The sequence below is a fragment of the Colias philodice genome, chromosome 3 (assembly GCF_061535455.1).
Source record: "Colias philodice isolate Cphi_HAF_F1 chromosome 3, ilColPhil1 Martin Lab GWU primary, whole genome shotgun sequence".
NCBI lineage: Eukaryota > Metazoa > Arthropoda > Insecta > Lepidoptera > Pieridae > Colias > Colias philodice.
Genome location: NC_143088.1, coordinates 6,625,621 through 6,643,159, shown reverse-complemented (window position 1 = coordinate 6,643,159; position 17,539 = coordinate 6,625,621). Strand labels below are relative to the sequence as shown.

Genomic DNA, 17,539 nt, shown 5'->3' with positions numbered 1-17,539 from the left:
ATCTGTGCGCCATTTTTTTGCTCTAACTAAGTTTTAAAAATTATTATTTAGTTAGGTACTTAACGATGAAAGTTATTCCTTTGCACTTTTCCGTATTATTTGTATTATTTGTGCAATATCGTAACACACACGAAGGCATGTTTGATGCGTTTCACTTTAAAACCATTAAAAAATACCGCTCAACATACGTCACATGACGTATGTTGAGTGGAACATAAGTGATGTAGGCGGTGTCGTCTCCTATTAATATTATCTCAATGGCTGGGTGTCGAAAATTCCATCTGGTTTTGGAAGTTTTAGCGCTAAAAGCTGATTTTAATTGTTTGTTTAGTCCTTCCGTTAAAATTTGTATGTAAGTATTAACGATGTCTGCCGCGGCCGCCATAATGATTACCAGAACCTTCGCGGCTGTACCGACGCTCCTTCTTTTCCCGGCTGCCGCGAGACCGGTCCCGTCTGTCGCGGTCACGTGACCATTCCTTGTCTCGAGACGTTCTAGAAAATAATCGATTTATGATTTGGTGACTTAGTTTATATCTAGTACTATAATATTAGTAAGATGTTTAAATATATTGTGCGATTCAACGTTGTGTCACATGCACGCACTGTACAAATTTAATAAGTGCAAGAAGCCTACGTCAGTGACGGTAAGTACCATATAAACGGAAAATTCAATTAATACCCAATATTAAAAAAAGTATTGTGTGGTTTAATGAAACCACTGTAGGCGCCACCATATTGGCTTCGGTTGCTCTGAATAGCGCCTTACAGTTTATTACTACTCCGCGGCCAACCGTCACGCGACATGCAAGACACAGGCGAAAAAGTCAAAATATCACATAGACGTTTTTAATTTAGCGTTAACTTAAACTTTACCGATCCCATCTGAATATCATCATGCGGAAACAAACGAGTTACCCCACCAAAAACACAATTATTACATACACACTAAACCACTTTCAAACCATAGAGTTAAGTGTACTACGCACTAGAGAGGACATCGCTACTACACTATTTGTAACACGAGTTAGAGTCAATCGTCTCTAACTCATTTTTTTAAGCTATTGCATAGCTTCTATCGCGGGCCTTGAGCGCGGGGAGCGAATCGAGAAATTCCGTAACGAAAACCCTCACGCTCCCCACTCCGACGAACGGAGGTGTGGCTTGAAGGCATAGCATGTAATAGCTTTAGCGCGGCAGTCCCCGAGTGCCACACGTCGCTTTTTTATTTTGTTACATTGATACGTTTATTCATATTTTTTTATAAGATAAACAATAATTATTTGTTACATTTCTTGGTTTTAATTGATAAGTAATAAGAGGCAGAATATCTACAAAGTGTACTGTGACTCACTAGCCGCCCCGCGCCGCCGCGCTTGTCACACAGATTTTGTTCGTGGTGCCCGCTCTAGTAATAATACCTCAATGTTTCAAACACACTTCTAATATACACACTATACCACGTTCAAACACATATGTATATTTTAAATATCATACCTTGTCTCGCCAGCGGAGCGGCTATCCCGCGAGCGGCGCCTGGCGGGCGCGCTGGAGGAGCGCGAGCGCGGCGAGCGGGAGCGCGTGCCCGACTTGCGGCCCTTCGGCGAACCGTTCGGCGACTCGCGCTCGCTGTTCAGGTTGAAGTCGTCGAACCTGAACGTTTCATTGTATAATAAAAAAGACGGGTTGCACTCCGGGAGTGCCGGCAGAAGTGAAAACTTGATTATTAACGTTGAGCATGTTTGATATCCATCCGTCTTACGCTTTTTTCGATCAGGTCACGTGTCCTGACGCGAGTTTAAGATTTTATACCCAACGCCGCTAAAGAAGTTTTCACTTCAATAAAGGGTTTTAATTTAAACGGTTAGCAAAGTCTATATATATTATATAAAACTCAAAGATGACTGATATAGTGATCTATCAACGCACAGCCCAAACCACAGAATGTATCGGGCTGAAATTTGGTATGCAGGTAGATGTTAGGACGTAGGCATCCGCTAAGAAAGGATTTCCCGAAGTTCTTGCGGGAACGGAGAAAAACGGGGATGCACGTACAAAGTCGTGGGCGGACGCTAGTATTGGTATATTTGTGAGCAGAAATATGTAATTGGTAAGCCAAAATTGATAGCTGGACAGCAACTTGTGTCCAGCAAATATTTATAAATCAGTCTGCAATATATATCATAATTTAAATATAATTAAAAAAGAGCGTGTGCCGCCACACGTGTCAGACGTGAAACTTCTTTGGCAAAAGATACCAAAATCGTCGCCTTACTCTATGACGTGACGGTATTGCCATGATGCGACCTTGAAATTTTACTCTCAACGCGACTAAAGAAGTTTCACTTCAAAAACAACAACTAAACACCGCAGGAAATCATTGTATCGTCAACGATCCTTGATCCGTCGAGTCAACAAGTATATTATGCAATTTCAAGAAAAGACACATTGATTTGATAACCTTTAATTTACATTTCTATGATTAGAATTTAGAAGTAAACTACTAAACGATAGCACCAAAACCAACTTATACATACTTATTCTTCGGTGTCTCCGTATTTGTAGAACTGTGACTAGAACTTGAGCTGGATGACGAACTCGACGACGACGAGGAACTTCTCGATCTTAAAAAAATATCACTATTATGAAATACACAATAAAATTTCATTAGAAATACTAAGAAATACGCTATTATTTTACTCAGGAACTCGTGTTGTACATAGAATATAAACATCTGCACATTTTGTTGTCTTACCTGCTTCTTTCTACCGGCGATTTCCTATCATTAACTGGTTCCGCCGAGTTTTTCGAATTTTCTGACTTTTTTTCATCCTCGTCGTTTTCTGGATAAACGAAAGATAAATATTAATCATAAAGATATAAGATAAAACCAATTGTATTTAACTAAACAAAAACGGCCATAGCACATAAGGGAGCATAGGAAACTTATGAAGGAGGAACTTAGGAACTTATAACTTGAGGCACTTCAGAACACAATACATATTATTAAAACGTCAAAGTAAAAACGAACATATGCCTTCAATAACATAAAATAACCAAAGATTAATACTAATTACCAGCTTTGGATTGGTTATTTTTTTCGTCGTCACTGCCCCACAAATCATATTTGGATAGATCAGCTTCATCTCCCGATTCTTCCTCCTCGTCTTCTTCAACCGCATTGCCTTCTTGAGAAGCTGAGGTTGTGGGCTAAAACAATTAAGCCTTGATAGAAAAAAAAATACCAAATACAAAAATTTATAATTATAATTTCCAATGCATGTGCATTCAATGAGTTATCAAGCAAAAAAGGCTCATATAGTTTCACTAATATGACTAATAAACATGGTTACTTCAAGGATTTTGCAGAATTGCTTTAAATTTATTGAATTATGATTTATTTATTTTACAAACATAAATAAATTAAATTTAATGGTTGAATAATCACAATTGAATTCTTGTGTCATATTCATTATTAAGAGATGGTTTTCTATAACCACTACCTTCACCTTTTTTACTTGGAACTCCACCAGATGTAATAAATAAAAAAGTATAAAAATAAACACATTATGATATATAAAACCATTATGTGATCTTATCTAAGTATAAAAAACAAAAAATAAACGCAAAATAATCTCTTAATATAGTCAAGACTAATAAATAAAATACGAAAAACATTTTTTTAAAGTACAAAATAGGGATGTAACGATACATGATTTTGCCGATACGATACCGATACCGATATTTGTAATCAAATATCGGCGATACCGATACCGATATCGATGGCTTGGTAGAAAAATAAATAGTGAATTATGCATAAAAGTTACCAACATTTAACAGAGACTCAACTGTAAATCGTATTCTTTTAAATAACAATGCCAAATCAAAAAACAAGAAAACCATTTATTTTAGTATTATTATTTTGCAAAGTCAGTTAAACTTTAAGTTCTACACATACAATCAGTTCCTAATAAAAGTTTACTATTGGTAGAGGTTTTTCAAAAAACAAAGTGCGCACGCGCGGACGGCCTCCCGCATCGTTCATTGGGCGCGGTTTTTTGAATTGTTTGATATCGGTATCGGTTGTTTTATAATCGGCGATACCGATATATCGGCTTGCCGATTATATCGGCCGATATATCGGTATCGGTATCGTTACATCCCTAGTACAAAACAAAGTCTGTAAAGTTTAAAAAAACTGCTTATAAAAGAATGTATAAATACAATTTTATTAGAGTTACAAACCTTTTTCTTGCGTTTAGATCTTTTTCCCTCAGCACTTTTTTTATTTTTATCTGGTTGTTTAACTGTCAATTTAAGCCTATTTAAGATGACAGGTTTGGGGAGCGCGAAACTTTTAAAATTTCCTATTACGGGTGCATTTTCATTTAAAAGTGGTATTTGAGTTTTACTTTTATCATCAGGATTTTTGATGTTGTTGTTAAATTTTATGTCAATATTAAAAGGCATTGTAACGGGCCCTGGATCAAAGATATCACTTAGAAAAGGTGTGTCACCAGAGTTGCCATCTAATTGCCGCAGTTCCCTTTCTATGCTATCATGTCGAATTGATTCAAGTTCCCAATCGTCATTTGTCAAATTTATAGTTTCGACATTCGTTGATTGCTCTACATTATTTTCACCTTCCGAAATGTTTTTTTCAACTATATCTGTTGGTGGATTATTCTGTGGCTGAGACATCTGTTGTAAATTTTGTAGAGCCAATAAGAGTGTATCTGTATTAATATTAGAAAGTATGTTAGATAAATCTAGTTGCGGAACTGTATTGGTGACGTCTTCCGTCTTGTCGTTCTTATCATCATTCTGAAGAGTTTTCCTAATTTCTTTTGCATCATTTTTCATTTCAAAAGACTGAAATGTGTTCAATTCTTCAGTGTTTCTTGGAGAATTTTCTGGAAAATCAGAATCTTTTGGCTTTATTGTGATAGATTCTAATATTTGTACCCTCTTTGATGGACTTATAATTTTGCTTTTTGAAGTACTTTCAGGAGATTCATGTGAAATTTTAAGTATTTCAGTAGACATTTCCGTTGATATTGGCTCAGGCAATGGAATATCTAATAGTGAAGGTGCTGAATGATAACCTAAAGAATTATGGTTCTCTTGATAAATCTGACTAGTAGTATTATTGGATATTTCTTTGCTTTTTGGACGAGCAATATTATCATTGCCTTGTAAATCTTTTAACAAGTCCAATAGTTTATCACAATGTTTTTCAATGTTTTCCTTGTTCAATCCTTTCTCATTTGTCAATTCATTTTCTGACTCATTATACAACATATTTGAAGTAGGGCTTTGGTTTTGTTTTAATTCTGAATTTGAATCAGGTTGATTAATATCCTTATGATTTGATTCTGCTGTATCAGAATCTTTATAGAGATCATCATCATCATCATTCCATGAATTTTCATACATTTTTCTTACACTATCATACTTATCTAAATCACTGAATGGCTCAGGACTTCTTCCTATATTGTCATCTTGAGTACTAAAGATATCCATAATATTTTTGCTTTTGTTGAAACAATCTGATTGGACTACATCAAAAACACGTGAATTATTAGAAATTTCTTTTTGAGAGTTGGGCGTTGAGCCTAAAGGCTCCCCAAAGAAGACATAGTTCTTATCATGAATTATATTATCAAATTCATCTTTTGTGAAATCATCATTCTTGTCATTGTTGGTTGCATAGTTATTTTGTTGCAATGTTGTATAGTTTGCATAATTATCAACTGAATTCAGTGTAGATATTACAGCGGGAGAATTTTTTACAAAAGATCCATTCCCTTTTGCCCAGAACCCTTTTTTCTTTACATTATTTTTAAAATCCTGGTAATGTTTTTTAGCTGTTGCTGCCATCATTGTGGGCACATATTCTGATGACAGACCATTTGTATCCCCTGAACTATTTATTTGGGTTCTTACATTCATATTATGGAAATTAGGTGTATATATGTTACCAGTAGCCAAAGGAGATTTTTCAATCGGTTTCTGTGTAGTATAACCTTGAAAAGGTTGACGAGTGTCAGGTACATATGTATTATTTTTATAGGTTACATTTCTTTTTAATCGTCTCCTATTTTTTTTAGTTTGACCATAAACTCTTGACCTAAAGTCTACATCTTCACTGTTGTAAGAAAATATCTCTGAATCACTTTCGCTACCTGTGTGTTTGCTAATTTTTGAAGAGACTGGAGTATGCCTTATATTAGAATCTTTTTGTTCGGTAAGCTCAACATCTGATTCAGGATAGTTTGAATCCCGACTATCTCTTGAACTTGACCTTGTACGATTATGTGTTGAAGATGATTGGCTCCTTGTTACTTCTCTTCCATCAACAGTACTCACAGAACTAGTAGCAGTGTTGTTTCGTACCGTATCCATATTGTCAATTAGTAGTGTTTCAGCACTAACACTCCTGTTATGTAAAAAGGGCACTGCCTTATTACTTGTTTCACAGTAAGGAGGTTCTTCATGCTCACTTTCTGAAGATATATAAATTTCATCAGGGTTAGGTAACTTATAGGAAACTGCTTTTTGTTTTTTATTTTCTTGGTTTTTATGATCATACAATGGCCTTTGTATTGATTCTTTGCTTTTATCAGTATGGTTGTCAACAAGACAACCTGTTCTCATAAGTCTTTGCCTCCAACAAAAGATTGTCTTAAAATCTGGGGCAGGCTTATCAAACTTGCTCTCGAATTTAGTACTTGTAATCTTACAGTTATTATGAACAATAGCAAGAGCAGCAGCTACCACTCGTTGCTCAATAGTGTAAGTTACTTCAAATGCTTCAGAGGGTGTGGGACCTGAGAATTTATATACAATATCATTGTTTGTTGATGAGACTCTGTTTTCCATAATGGCATTGCCCTCATGGCTTGACGAACCTGACTGGTCCCTATCGCTTATACTTGAATAATGTTTTCTTTGAAATCCCTTACATTTGGGTAAAGGATGTGTTATATTCTGTCTATTATAACTGTAACTTCGTGCATTTTTTTGAATTGACAACCTGGGAACCACGGACACTTCACAGACGGAACCATCACTCAGACTGCTACTTTTAGGTTCATTAACTTTTTTAGTCTTCTGTGTTTTAATGACAGGGGGTACTGGCAAAATTGGCTCCTTGATCTGCTTTGTCGGTGGCAAACTTTTGAATACAGGTCCTTCAGTGATGCCAACCTGAAGGCAGGAAAAATTATCTCCACTTTAATAATGATGTGCTTCAAAATTTATTTCATAACGCTATGTAAAAACATCAAGTCTTCTTAGCGTCATATATCCTTTATCTGCAGTAATATTAAAATGTTGCAAGTCTAACAAGTTAATGATGAACAGCTGTCTACCACTACGTTATTAAGTTTAATACTATACTAATTTAATCTTGAAAGTTTAGAAAATTGCATGCTTTTAATAATGAAATTGAAAAATATATACATACAGTGTCAGCAAAGTCGGCAGTGTCGCTTCTACGCTTGCGTTTCTTTCTTCCGAATTCATCATATTCGTCGTCAGAGGATGCTTCTCTCTTACGGTATTCTACAACTCCACGCTCATTGTAACCACCACCATACCCTGTTCGCGCTTCAACCTAAAAAATAATTATATTAAATAAACCTAAAAATTCACATCAATATTCTAAAAACATAAATATACTTAAATAACTTTGGTTTATTTTTAACAATAAATTTTACGTACTTCACCAAATTTCGGCGCATTACAAACATTACAAGTTGGGCGCCGGGCCCAGTTGACATTTGCACATTTATTACATTGCCAATCATCGGCATTAAATAAACCGCGAGATTTCTCTGCAGCTGATTTTCCTATTTCTGTTCCAAGTTTCCTTTTAGAAGGCTTTGCTCCATTAGGGCGCTCTTTATTACAACGATAACAAGATACTCGTCGAGAAAAGTTTATATTTCCACAATTCGGATCGCTGCAAATCCAATCACCGTCGTTCATTTTGTTATTGCAGAAAAACCTCCATTTAAAACAATAATTTTAGACTGCATTCATGTGTTGATGTGATTCAAAATAACTATTCGAACAATATGAGACTTAAAAGTTTTTTGAACAATCTCCACAATTGTAAGTAACAAATTTATTTCAAACCAATTGTATTGTAGAAAGTATTCAGAATGAAGCTTCGCTTCGTGCCAGCCATAAATGCCATTATTGCCATGCCACAGAGCAAGTATGGTGCCATGGCGGGCGACATGATATGATATGACATTTATTATCTATGGAAATGACGTGGAAATGACGCTAAAGAAGATATAGGTATTTAAAATTTAGGTAGGTACGTAACACAGTACGTAATGATAATAATTTATTTTGTCTAAATATAAAAAGTTATTATTTTATTTAGCCATGGTCAAACAAAATTAACAGTCATTTGTCGTGTCCACATTCCTTTCACATTTTTAGTACCATTATAGGCTTCTTGGTACTATCTAACGGAATTTTAAAATGCAGGTGCACAAGATACGAGCTAGTTGCGGTGAAAATGTATCTCTCGTATCCTAAGAATTCGTTTACACTAGTGCTAACTTATGTGCATCTATGAATATCAAACGCACCCACAGGAACGTAGCTTATAGCATATCTGATTGAAAAGCACCCAACTTCAAATATGTACTTACGTATCATATTGGATACTTATCTTTCGACCCAGCTCCGCCCGGGGTTACGATAAAAACAAAATAAAATGTAGCCATTGTTACTTCCTAATAATGTAGCTTTCTATTAAGTGAAAAAAAAATAGGTCCAATAAGAGCCTATTCAATACAAACAAACAATAATAAACTTCCCTCTACTTTAAAATATTGGTGCAGATTCCCATGAATATGTATTTCTGCGATAAAAAATGGTCATATATTATATAACTCGCTAGCCTCCTAACTAAGCTCCTAACTATCTCTGGACAATAATGTCATGTCAATTCATAAAATCGCTGCATTGCAACGTGAAAGAAAGACAAACAAACATATTTTCACATATGTAATATAACTTTGCCTCGCGCAGCTTCTCCCACTTTGTAGAAAACTAAACAAATTAATAAATATATAATAGAACCTTCACTTTATTTATTTAAAAAAACCTCATCCAAATCTGTCCCGTAGTTTGTACGTAAGTATTTTGGTATACAGTATACACACAGACTTACGGCGGAAAGGGATTTTGACTTATAGTGATTGAGTATACTATGGATACTGTCTTATAGGAAAATAATTTAATACCAGTATAAATATTATCCTGAATACGATAATGTATTCTTCTTTCTATTGTATTTGTTTTTGTCTTTTTTTAAGTCAAACTTCAATTGACTTAAACGTCTCGTAGCTAGATCATTAAATTAAATCTCTAAAAAAAAACTTTTGACAGAATGACATATTTTCATTTCTGACGACTGACGAGTGACGACTGATTTGCAATTTGCATTTTGCATCAAAATCAAAATATTTTTTTTGCAGTAAACACACGTCGCTATTACTTAAATAGATTTTTCAGGGATTATTTTTACAAACTTCAAACATGTCTGAAAATGTGAATATTGATCTATCTGGTGAAATAAACGCCACTACAGAAAAAAGAGGTTTTCAAAAGTATGTTAATGATATGGAATTGTAAGTTTATATATTTTACTAACAAATATTAAAAATAAGGACGTGGAACATTATTTTCTTTGAGTTTTATAGATAACTAGAGGTCCGCCCCGGCTTCGCCCGTGGTACATATCTATATGTACATATAATAAAACTGTAGAAGGGTCAATTCTGTACATTGAAAATATTGAAAAAATAAATAGCAGGGGGTGTTACTGGATCGATACCAAACCAAAATATGTGATTAAAAAAATTTTTGTCTGTCTGTCTGTCTGTCTGTATGTGAAGACATCACGTGAAAACTAACGGTTCGATTTCGATGAAACTTGGTATAATTATACCTTATTATCCTGGGCGTAAAATAGGATACTTTTTATCCTGAAAAAATACGAAGAAAAAAAATAATCTTAATTTTTCAGTTTTATCCATAGACGTTGTTCTGTAGAACAGCGAACACATGTTGGGTATTATTATAGGCATAGCCGTATTTGAGTCCAATAGATATTTATAACATGTTATTGTCAGAGTTACTCAAAATGGAGAAATAAACCATCCACGCGAAGACCGACATCCGCGCGGACGGAGTCGCGGGCGGAAGCTAGTTTCGCAATAAAAGGTAGCCTATGTCCTTTCTCGGGTATCAAAATATCTCCATACCAAATTTCATGCAAATTGGTTCAGTAGTTTAGGTGTGATTGAGTAACAGACAGACAGACAGAGTTACTTTCGCATTTATAATATTAGTATGGAAGTATGTAAAAGTAGTTTTAACTTTTAATATATCTTTTCAATTATTAAGACTTTTCTATTTATTGCTTATTGCCTGATTTTGAATACCATATAGGTATTTATTATTTTAAATAATAAAATAATACATTAAACTATATTTATAACTTTAAAAATATCATATTTTATAAACGTCTTTATTTGGTGCATTTGGGGTGGTAATTACAATAATGAAAAATAAACATGTAGCTGGTGATTTTTATAAATTTTCATAAAATACTAGCAGTATTCAAATATTTACAAAATTCGCCTACATTCACAAATACCACTACTTACATGCACTCTAACATTTAGGTATTTGCGGTGAATATTATTTGTTACATAATGTGTGTGTTGTGTTTAGTTAAACCAATCAAATTCTGTACTTATAATTTAGTTTAAACTTTAAATGAAAAAAAAAAAAAATATTTTACTTTCGGTATTGTATGTCTCAAGGGACATTCCAAACTTATCTTTGTCTAAAGTAAAGACATTTGTATATACATTGATTAAGATATAATAATTTGATGAATCATTATTCAAAGGGGGCCATTATGGTAGCAAGGGGTCTTGAAATGGTGACAACTGTTGTTTAAAAAAAAAAACATCAGAAATCAGAATAGTATAATTGTCTCAACTATTTTTATTGTTATTTTACTTTTAGTACTACAAAAAATACTGCAATACAAGTGTTAGATGTTTCAGAACATTTACAGATACATTTATGTTCTGGGGGAGGAGTCTTAGTTTTTGTGACATAATATAAATTATACAATCGGGGATCACAGAAAGTAAGGCAAGGGGGGACAGTCAGACAATAAAAACAAAATTCTCAACACAGCATTTATAATAATAGCATTTATATGTACAAATAATTTAAAAAAAGAATTGTCATACACGTAAAAAAATCTCAAAGGACAATTTTATACATTTTTCATTCATACTATACAGTATACTGCTAACCATAACTATTATTTTAATCAATTACTTCCAGCAGCTAGCTCAAACTAACTATAGTGTTGTAATATTAATAATAATACCATACACCTAATTTTTCTTGCTCAATGCACTAATTAATTAAATAATACACTATTAGTAACTATAAATATGACAACAATCACAGAGTACATTATTTTTACGAACAACAATTTTTTTGTTTGCAGAATATTACAACATGTGCGGAGTGGTGCCGGACCTGCTCTGGTGATGGGTGTCCTTTCTACACGTAAACCATGGACACAGTTTGTGGCTACTGACAATTTTAAGGTAAGCTTAAAGCTATGTCATGCGTGCTACCATGTTAATTTTGATTTCTGTGTCAGTTCAATATACATATATTTGGGATTAATTTCTCATTTCCCCTTTGAAATTAATAGACTCATATTATACCTAGTCATTTTGAGTTTTCATGACATTAAAAGATTATGAAACCTTTTTTGGCTACATGAGTACCCACTACGTATAATTCAAAAATCCCTATAAATACCTTACCTACAACATTTGCAAAAAAAAATATTTTTTTTTACAGGTCCCAGCGTCAATACCGAGATTATCGCGACGTTTTTACCGAAATGTAGAATATTTTCAAGCTAACTATTTAATGATATTCCTGGGCTTATTTGCTTATTGTTTGTAAGTAATTTTTTTTTTTAGTTTCACAGCTTAAGTTTTATTGTGCTCATACTTGACTAGATTTTAGTAATTTATGTGTCATGATCTTTTTTTAACAATTCAAAAAATGTATGTTTTTCTTTTCTATCATGCTAATAAAATAATTAAATTTTATTATAATATCTATAAAAATAGAAAAATATTAAAAAAATAGTTATCATATATTGATTATAAAAGTTTAAGGGCTTGGTCTAGTAGTGCAAACAAATGCATCCTGTCATCCTATATGTAAATAATACAAATGTACTAAGGGAAAGTTGCTCCACTTAATTTTTAAAAATTAAATCATTCGTATGCATAATTTAATATTCGTAATAAGTACCAAAAATGACAATTTGAAACAATTTTCGTGAAAATTACACCGGGTGATTTTTTTTTATCAGTACACAAAATTTGCGAATACTTTCTATTGATATCTTCAACTTCATGTTTATATAAATGATCAACTTTTACAAAGAAATTTGGACGAAATATAAAAAAAATAAGCTTTCCATACAAAATGCAAGCTCTATACATTTTTTTCGACCTAAGTTTCTTAGTGAAAGTTGTTCAGTTTAACTAATAAAACGGATAAACAAATTTTGTATATAATAAAAAAAATGTAATGTTTGTGTTAAAAAATTATAAAATAGAAAAATACGCAAATGAAAACAAAAGATATTTATTTCTGACTAGCTTCCGCCCGCGACTCCGTCCGCGCGGATGTCGGTCTTCGCGTCTTCTACAGATTTATTATATTATGTATAATATATAGATTTATATTGATAAACCTAATAAATCTTTTGCTAGCATTCAGATGCTTTATCGGTTGCACTGGATTTATCTCTTTTTTTTTCAATCGCTTGAATGATATTGGATGGGTCCTTGATGGGCATCGAATGCTGAAGTCTCGAATCAATCAATTCTGACAGTAGGCAATTTATGTAAAATCTTGATAATGGTCCATCATTTTATTTTGCCTAAACGTTACATACTTTTTTATATATATTATTCTATTTTTAACGAATGATTCACTCCAGTCCAAACAGCAAATAAGCAGACTTCTGCTTCTGCAACGTTTAGTTGTCCCTGAATTTGGAAAAAATAGTCATGATTCTTATCTATGAAAAAAGTGTTATTTTTTGCATTGTATTTCAAATATTAAATTTTTTATTTTTAACTGCATCTACCGCATTCATGTCTTTTGCCGGAATTAGACATTTAACTTCTACTAGTCCCATTTTCCCTTTTTGATACGGGAGTGTATAAAGTAAATTTTTTAGATATTTCTCGTTATACTTTTAAAAAGTTATTATTGTCATTTTGCTCATTAGGTAAAGTAATTTCGATATCAGTTTTAAGTTTTTTGATACCTGCAATAATAACGTCATAATCGCCTGCACATACTTATCGATTACACCCTGTATACAATCCACCATCCACATTCATAATGTTTTCCTGTCCTCCTCTCCTTACGCTGTTCACCGATACATTTTAAATGAGTAAATCTGCTACCACTGAAGGATGTTTCATTGTGATCAGCAAATTTTCACCACTGTTGTCGATTATTTGTTATTGTTTGTATATTGGGAATCATCAGTTTTGTTTTCTGCAGATTGGTGATGTACCCTAACAATACGTCGAAAAGGGAAAGCATCAACGAATTATCGTTTTCGTCCTCTTTTTTTATTCTTCGCGTCTCTGTTACTTGTGTTTGTTTAGTTCTCAACACCCACTGAATTTTCTATGTTATTGTGATCTTCCATTACATCTGAGTTTTGATGATGTGATGATAATCCATTCGTTTTAATATTGGTACTTAAAGTTGGTGGACTAAACTAGAAATGGCGGACTAAATTTGTCAGCGCGTCTGTAAGATCAGAATATAAAACCAACATCCTGTATTTAAGTTACAAAATTAATAATCAAACAACATGCCGCTACGTTGAAAATGACTAGAAGAAAAAATTAAAACACCTCGGCATATAATTTTGGAGTAAACAAATCATTTTCCTTGGGGATTTCCCCGGATGAACTTGGGAAGTTCAAGTTCTCAATACAAGTTTATATTATATTTCGTATTTCTCAAACGAAAAATAAACATTTATGGAACTTCAAGAAAAAATGTTGTGTGGTTTTATGAAACCACGGTAAAAGTGAAACTGTTCGAACGGTTCCGAACACTGCTTTGTGTAGCGCATGTCGCGTGTCGGTCGGCTGCCGAGTAGGTATACCTACCTACTCGGCAGCCGCGATACACGCGACATGCGTTACACAGACCAAAAAGTTTGAGACGATGTAATAAAAGTTTCACTTTAAAAATTATATTATAAGAAAATTTACGAGCTTACTTTAGTTTTAAAGAAATATACATCCCTTTACTGACACTCCGTAAAATAAAGAAATTGTTGCCAATCACCTTTGCAATCTATTTGGTTTCATTAACTTTATGTTCGAAGATAATTTTTTTTCTAGTAACTAGTTACACGCGTATTTTTTTCGTTTATTTTCCATATCGTAATCAAATGTTTAAAAATACGAATATTGGACAAAACTAAGATAAAAATAATCAATTAACAAAAATATTAAATTTAATGAAGTAGAGCAACTTTCACTTCGGTATGAAGGAAAATCGAGCGTAGAGCACACGTCAGAACGCTCCGGCCCAAGGAGCGCGACTAAAGAAATTCGCTAGGATTTTTCCTAATTATTTTAAATATTTTTTTAATATTTAAAGAATTATCAAAATTCAAAAAAAAATTTTTTTTTAAAGGATTAATACTCATTGGTCTTCAACCAACTCGAATAAATTAATGGAAAAAATAACTTTTAGCAGTATTTATCAATAGATTTTGTAAGGCAAAAAATGGGAAATTTAATGAATTTATAACGTTCTAATTAGGAAAATCATAAGTTTTTCGGCAATTGTATTCAGCAGTTTTTAATAACGACTATATAAGGATAATAATGCGCTGATCAGATTGTGTAAATTGTAATCGGTTGCAACATAGTGAGTGCACAAACTTAGCTCGAAATGTCTTTGGGGGAAAGAGACTTATCTTGAAGGCCTGATTAAGGTAACATAAAGTAACTTTATAAATGTGAAAAAATTCACGCGCATTTCTTATATAACACTAATTGATAAACAAGAAAAAAAAATTCAGTTTATCATTTCATTAGCCGGGAAAAAATTGTCAAATAACTTGTTGAAAACGCAATTTTGCTAGACTGCAGCCTTAATGCGTCATCCAAAGCTTTGTTGTCAATAGTAAATTTAGCAGACAGTTGCAGTAGGCTCTATTTGATAAACCCAACCATTGTTTCATAGTCAAGACATTTTTTTATGTACTTCTCATTCCCAATGATACTTAGCGCTAAGGCTGCCACAATGTGTCATCAAATTTTAAGCCCAGTGATGGACCTGGATAGTTATCTCTCCTAGAATTTTTCACAGATTGGATAAAAATATTAAGAATTCATCTATACTATGTTTTAGGATAACATCACCATTGCTGCTGATAGCTATGGTGGCAAGCTTTTTTGGATATAAAAAATTAACATCTGGACCTAATACTTGGAAAGTATGTACTCACTTATTCTCCTAGATTTATTATATTGTATTTAATTATATATCTAAGTAACAGTTAACAAAAGTTACATTTACTTAAACTATAATTCTTCTTATTTCAGCCTAAAGTAAGTTCAAATATGTAATTATTACAAATAACAGTTTCGGCTATGTCCTTGTTTATACATTTTTTTATATTTGTTTGTATTTCAAATGCAAAGAAAAGCATTTTTAATAATAAAATGTGTATGTTGACTTTTATAGATTGGTGGTTGGGAACTAACGAAAACTCAGCAGTATGTGGTGGCCGCTGCATGTTCCACCCTTGTCATGTGGTTGGCTGGCGCTGGAGCAGTACTTTTTTGGGTTTTGGGTAAATATATTACTATTTTCCTTTTTTTGATAATCTATAACCAGATAGACGCTTAACTTTAAAAAGTTTTGATCAACCATTATTCTCACCTATTTGGCACTCAGTTTCCACTAGTTTAGTATTTAATATGGAAAGTAAATAAAATTAACTAAGAATAGGAGTAATTCAGCGCCATATTGTGACGATATAGGTGTATCGATCGAGATAAGTGTTAAGTTAAGAGGTAAAATCAAAAATAATTAGGTATTTTCTTAATGTAATATATCAAGCACTAGCTGCGCTTCGCGGTTTCACCCGCATGGCTCCATCATGGTCTTAGCGTGATATATACCTAGCCTATACCTATAATAGCCCTCGATGAATGGGCTATCCAACACCGAAAGAATTTTTAAATTGGAACAGTAGTTCCTAAGATTAGCGCGTTCAAACAAACAAACAAACTCTTCAGCTTTATAATATTAGTATAGATTATTTATTATCTGGTTTCCAACCACCACCACCACCACTACTTTATCTTTTATTCGTTTTTTATGTTGTTTTTGTGTATACAAATATTTCTTTGTCGCCTAACAGGTGCAACAGTGACGGTGGTTGCACTCCACGCTAGCTTCTTCGATGCGGAAGTTTTACCCGTTTTGGACGACCCTGAAAAGTTTCCCATGATTGAACAAGTCTGACAAAGCGAATTGCCTCTCTACATGCCAAACCAACGAATGGCCCTCCGTTAATATACCTGAAGCACTTATAATAATATAAAAATCATGGAATAACATACTTACCTAATTAACATTAATTCTACAATTTTTCATATTTAATCATAATTCATGAACTCAATGTTCCAAATTTATTGTTCAGAGATACAAATGTTTAGTCATTTGTGTCTGCCTAGTAAATTAAAAACTACATAAAAGCCGTTCCAATAAAGAAACGAATCTAAAATGGCGGTCCATACCACACCCCGGACACTCCATACAAAATTATCAGTCACATTGTAGAGACTGCGAATGTGTGTGTTAACGCTTTATGGTTGGCACATTTTTGACTAGCGTAAAAAAAAATTCGCGTTTTTCTGATGAAATACATCCGTAAACAGCACAATATCTAAACATTATCTACGAAAAACGATAATCACAAATCCAAAATAATAAAATTACTTTAAGTCAATTTGATTAATGTTGTCAATCTTCGTTACGTATCGTCCCTGTAGAAAAATATGGACCATTTTTAGACTGATCGTGCGGGGTGAGGTAAGTGTTTACTTTTGGCGGGAGGCGGAGAGTGTCCGTTCTGTAGCGTTTAGCTACAGAACTATATGTACAGAACTATTTTGTATTCTGTGTCCATACCTAAAACGTCATTTCAAATTCATAAGTGTGACAGGTGACTAAACACAGATATTATAGTGTGTGAGTAAAGACGGAATGTGCCGCCATTTTAGATTCGTTTCTTTATTGACGCGTGTTATACTTATTTTACTGATCTGTAATTTTTATATACATATTATGTTATATTAAAAATAATTTCAAATTAGCATGGCTATAGTACTAG

General features: G+C 33.2%; 2 protein-coding genes across 3 annotated transcripts; one reads left to right on the top strand and one right to left on the bottom strand.

Annotated features, from left to right (window-relative positions):
* Window positions 1-252: 252 nt before the first annotated feature.
* On the bottom strand, window positions 253-8,228 carry LOC149489705 (uncharacterized). Its single transcript, XM_089714436.1, has 8 exons — window positions 7,726-8,228; window positions 7,469-7,618; window positions 4,246-7,209; window positions 3,078-3,210; window positions 2,756-2,843; window positions 2,538-2,624; window positions 1,498-1,653; window positions 253-495 (listed from the first exon to the last, which is right to left on the bottom strand). Exons 1-8 carry the CDS (start codon window positions 7,990-7,992, stop codon window positions 360-362), a joined length of 3,981 nt encoding a protein of 1,326 aa, XP_089570562.1. The 5' UTR covers window positions 7,993-8,228; the 3' UTR covers window positions 253-359.
* Window positions 8,229-9,429: 1,201 nt separating this feature from the next.
* Window positions 9,430-16,748, top strand: LOC149489704 (prenylated Rab acceptor protein 1). Of its 2 annotated transcripts, none has more exons than XM_089714488.1 (6): window positions 9,430-9,635; window positions 11,564-11,666; window positions 11,929-12,032; window positions 15,547-15,631; window positions 15,883-15,991; window positions 16,565-16,748. In XM_089714488.1, the coding sequence occupies exons 1-6, from the start codon at window positions 9,565-9,567 to the stop codon at window positions 16,666-16,668; spliced, it is 576 nt and encodes a 191-aa protein (XP_089570614.1). In that variant the 5' UTR covers window positions 9,430-9,564; the 3' UTR covers window positions 16,669-16,748. The 2 variants fall into 2 exon arrangements, with proteins under 2 accessions (XP_089570614.1, XP_089570613.1); XM_089714487.1 differs by having other exon boundaries at window positions 9,430-9,656.
* The last annotated feature ends 791 nt before the right edge of the window (window positions 16,749-17,539 follow it).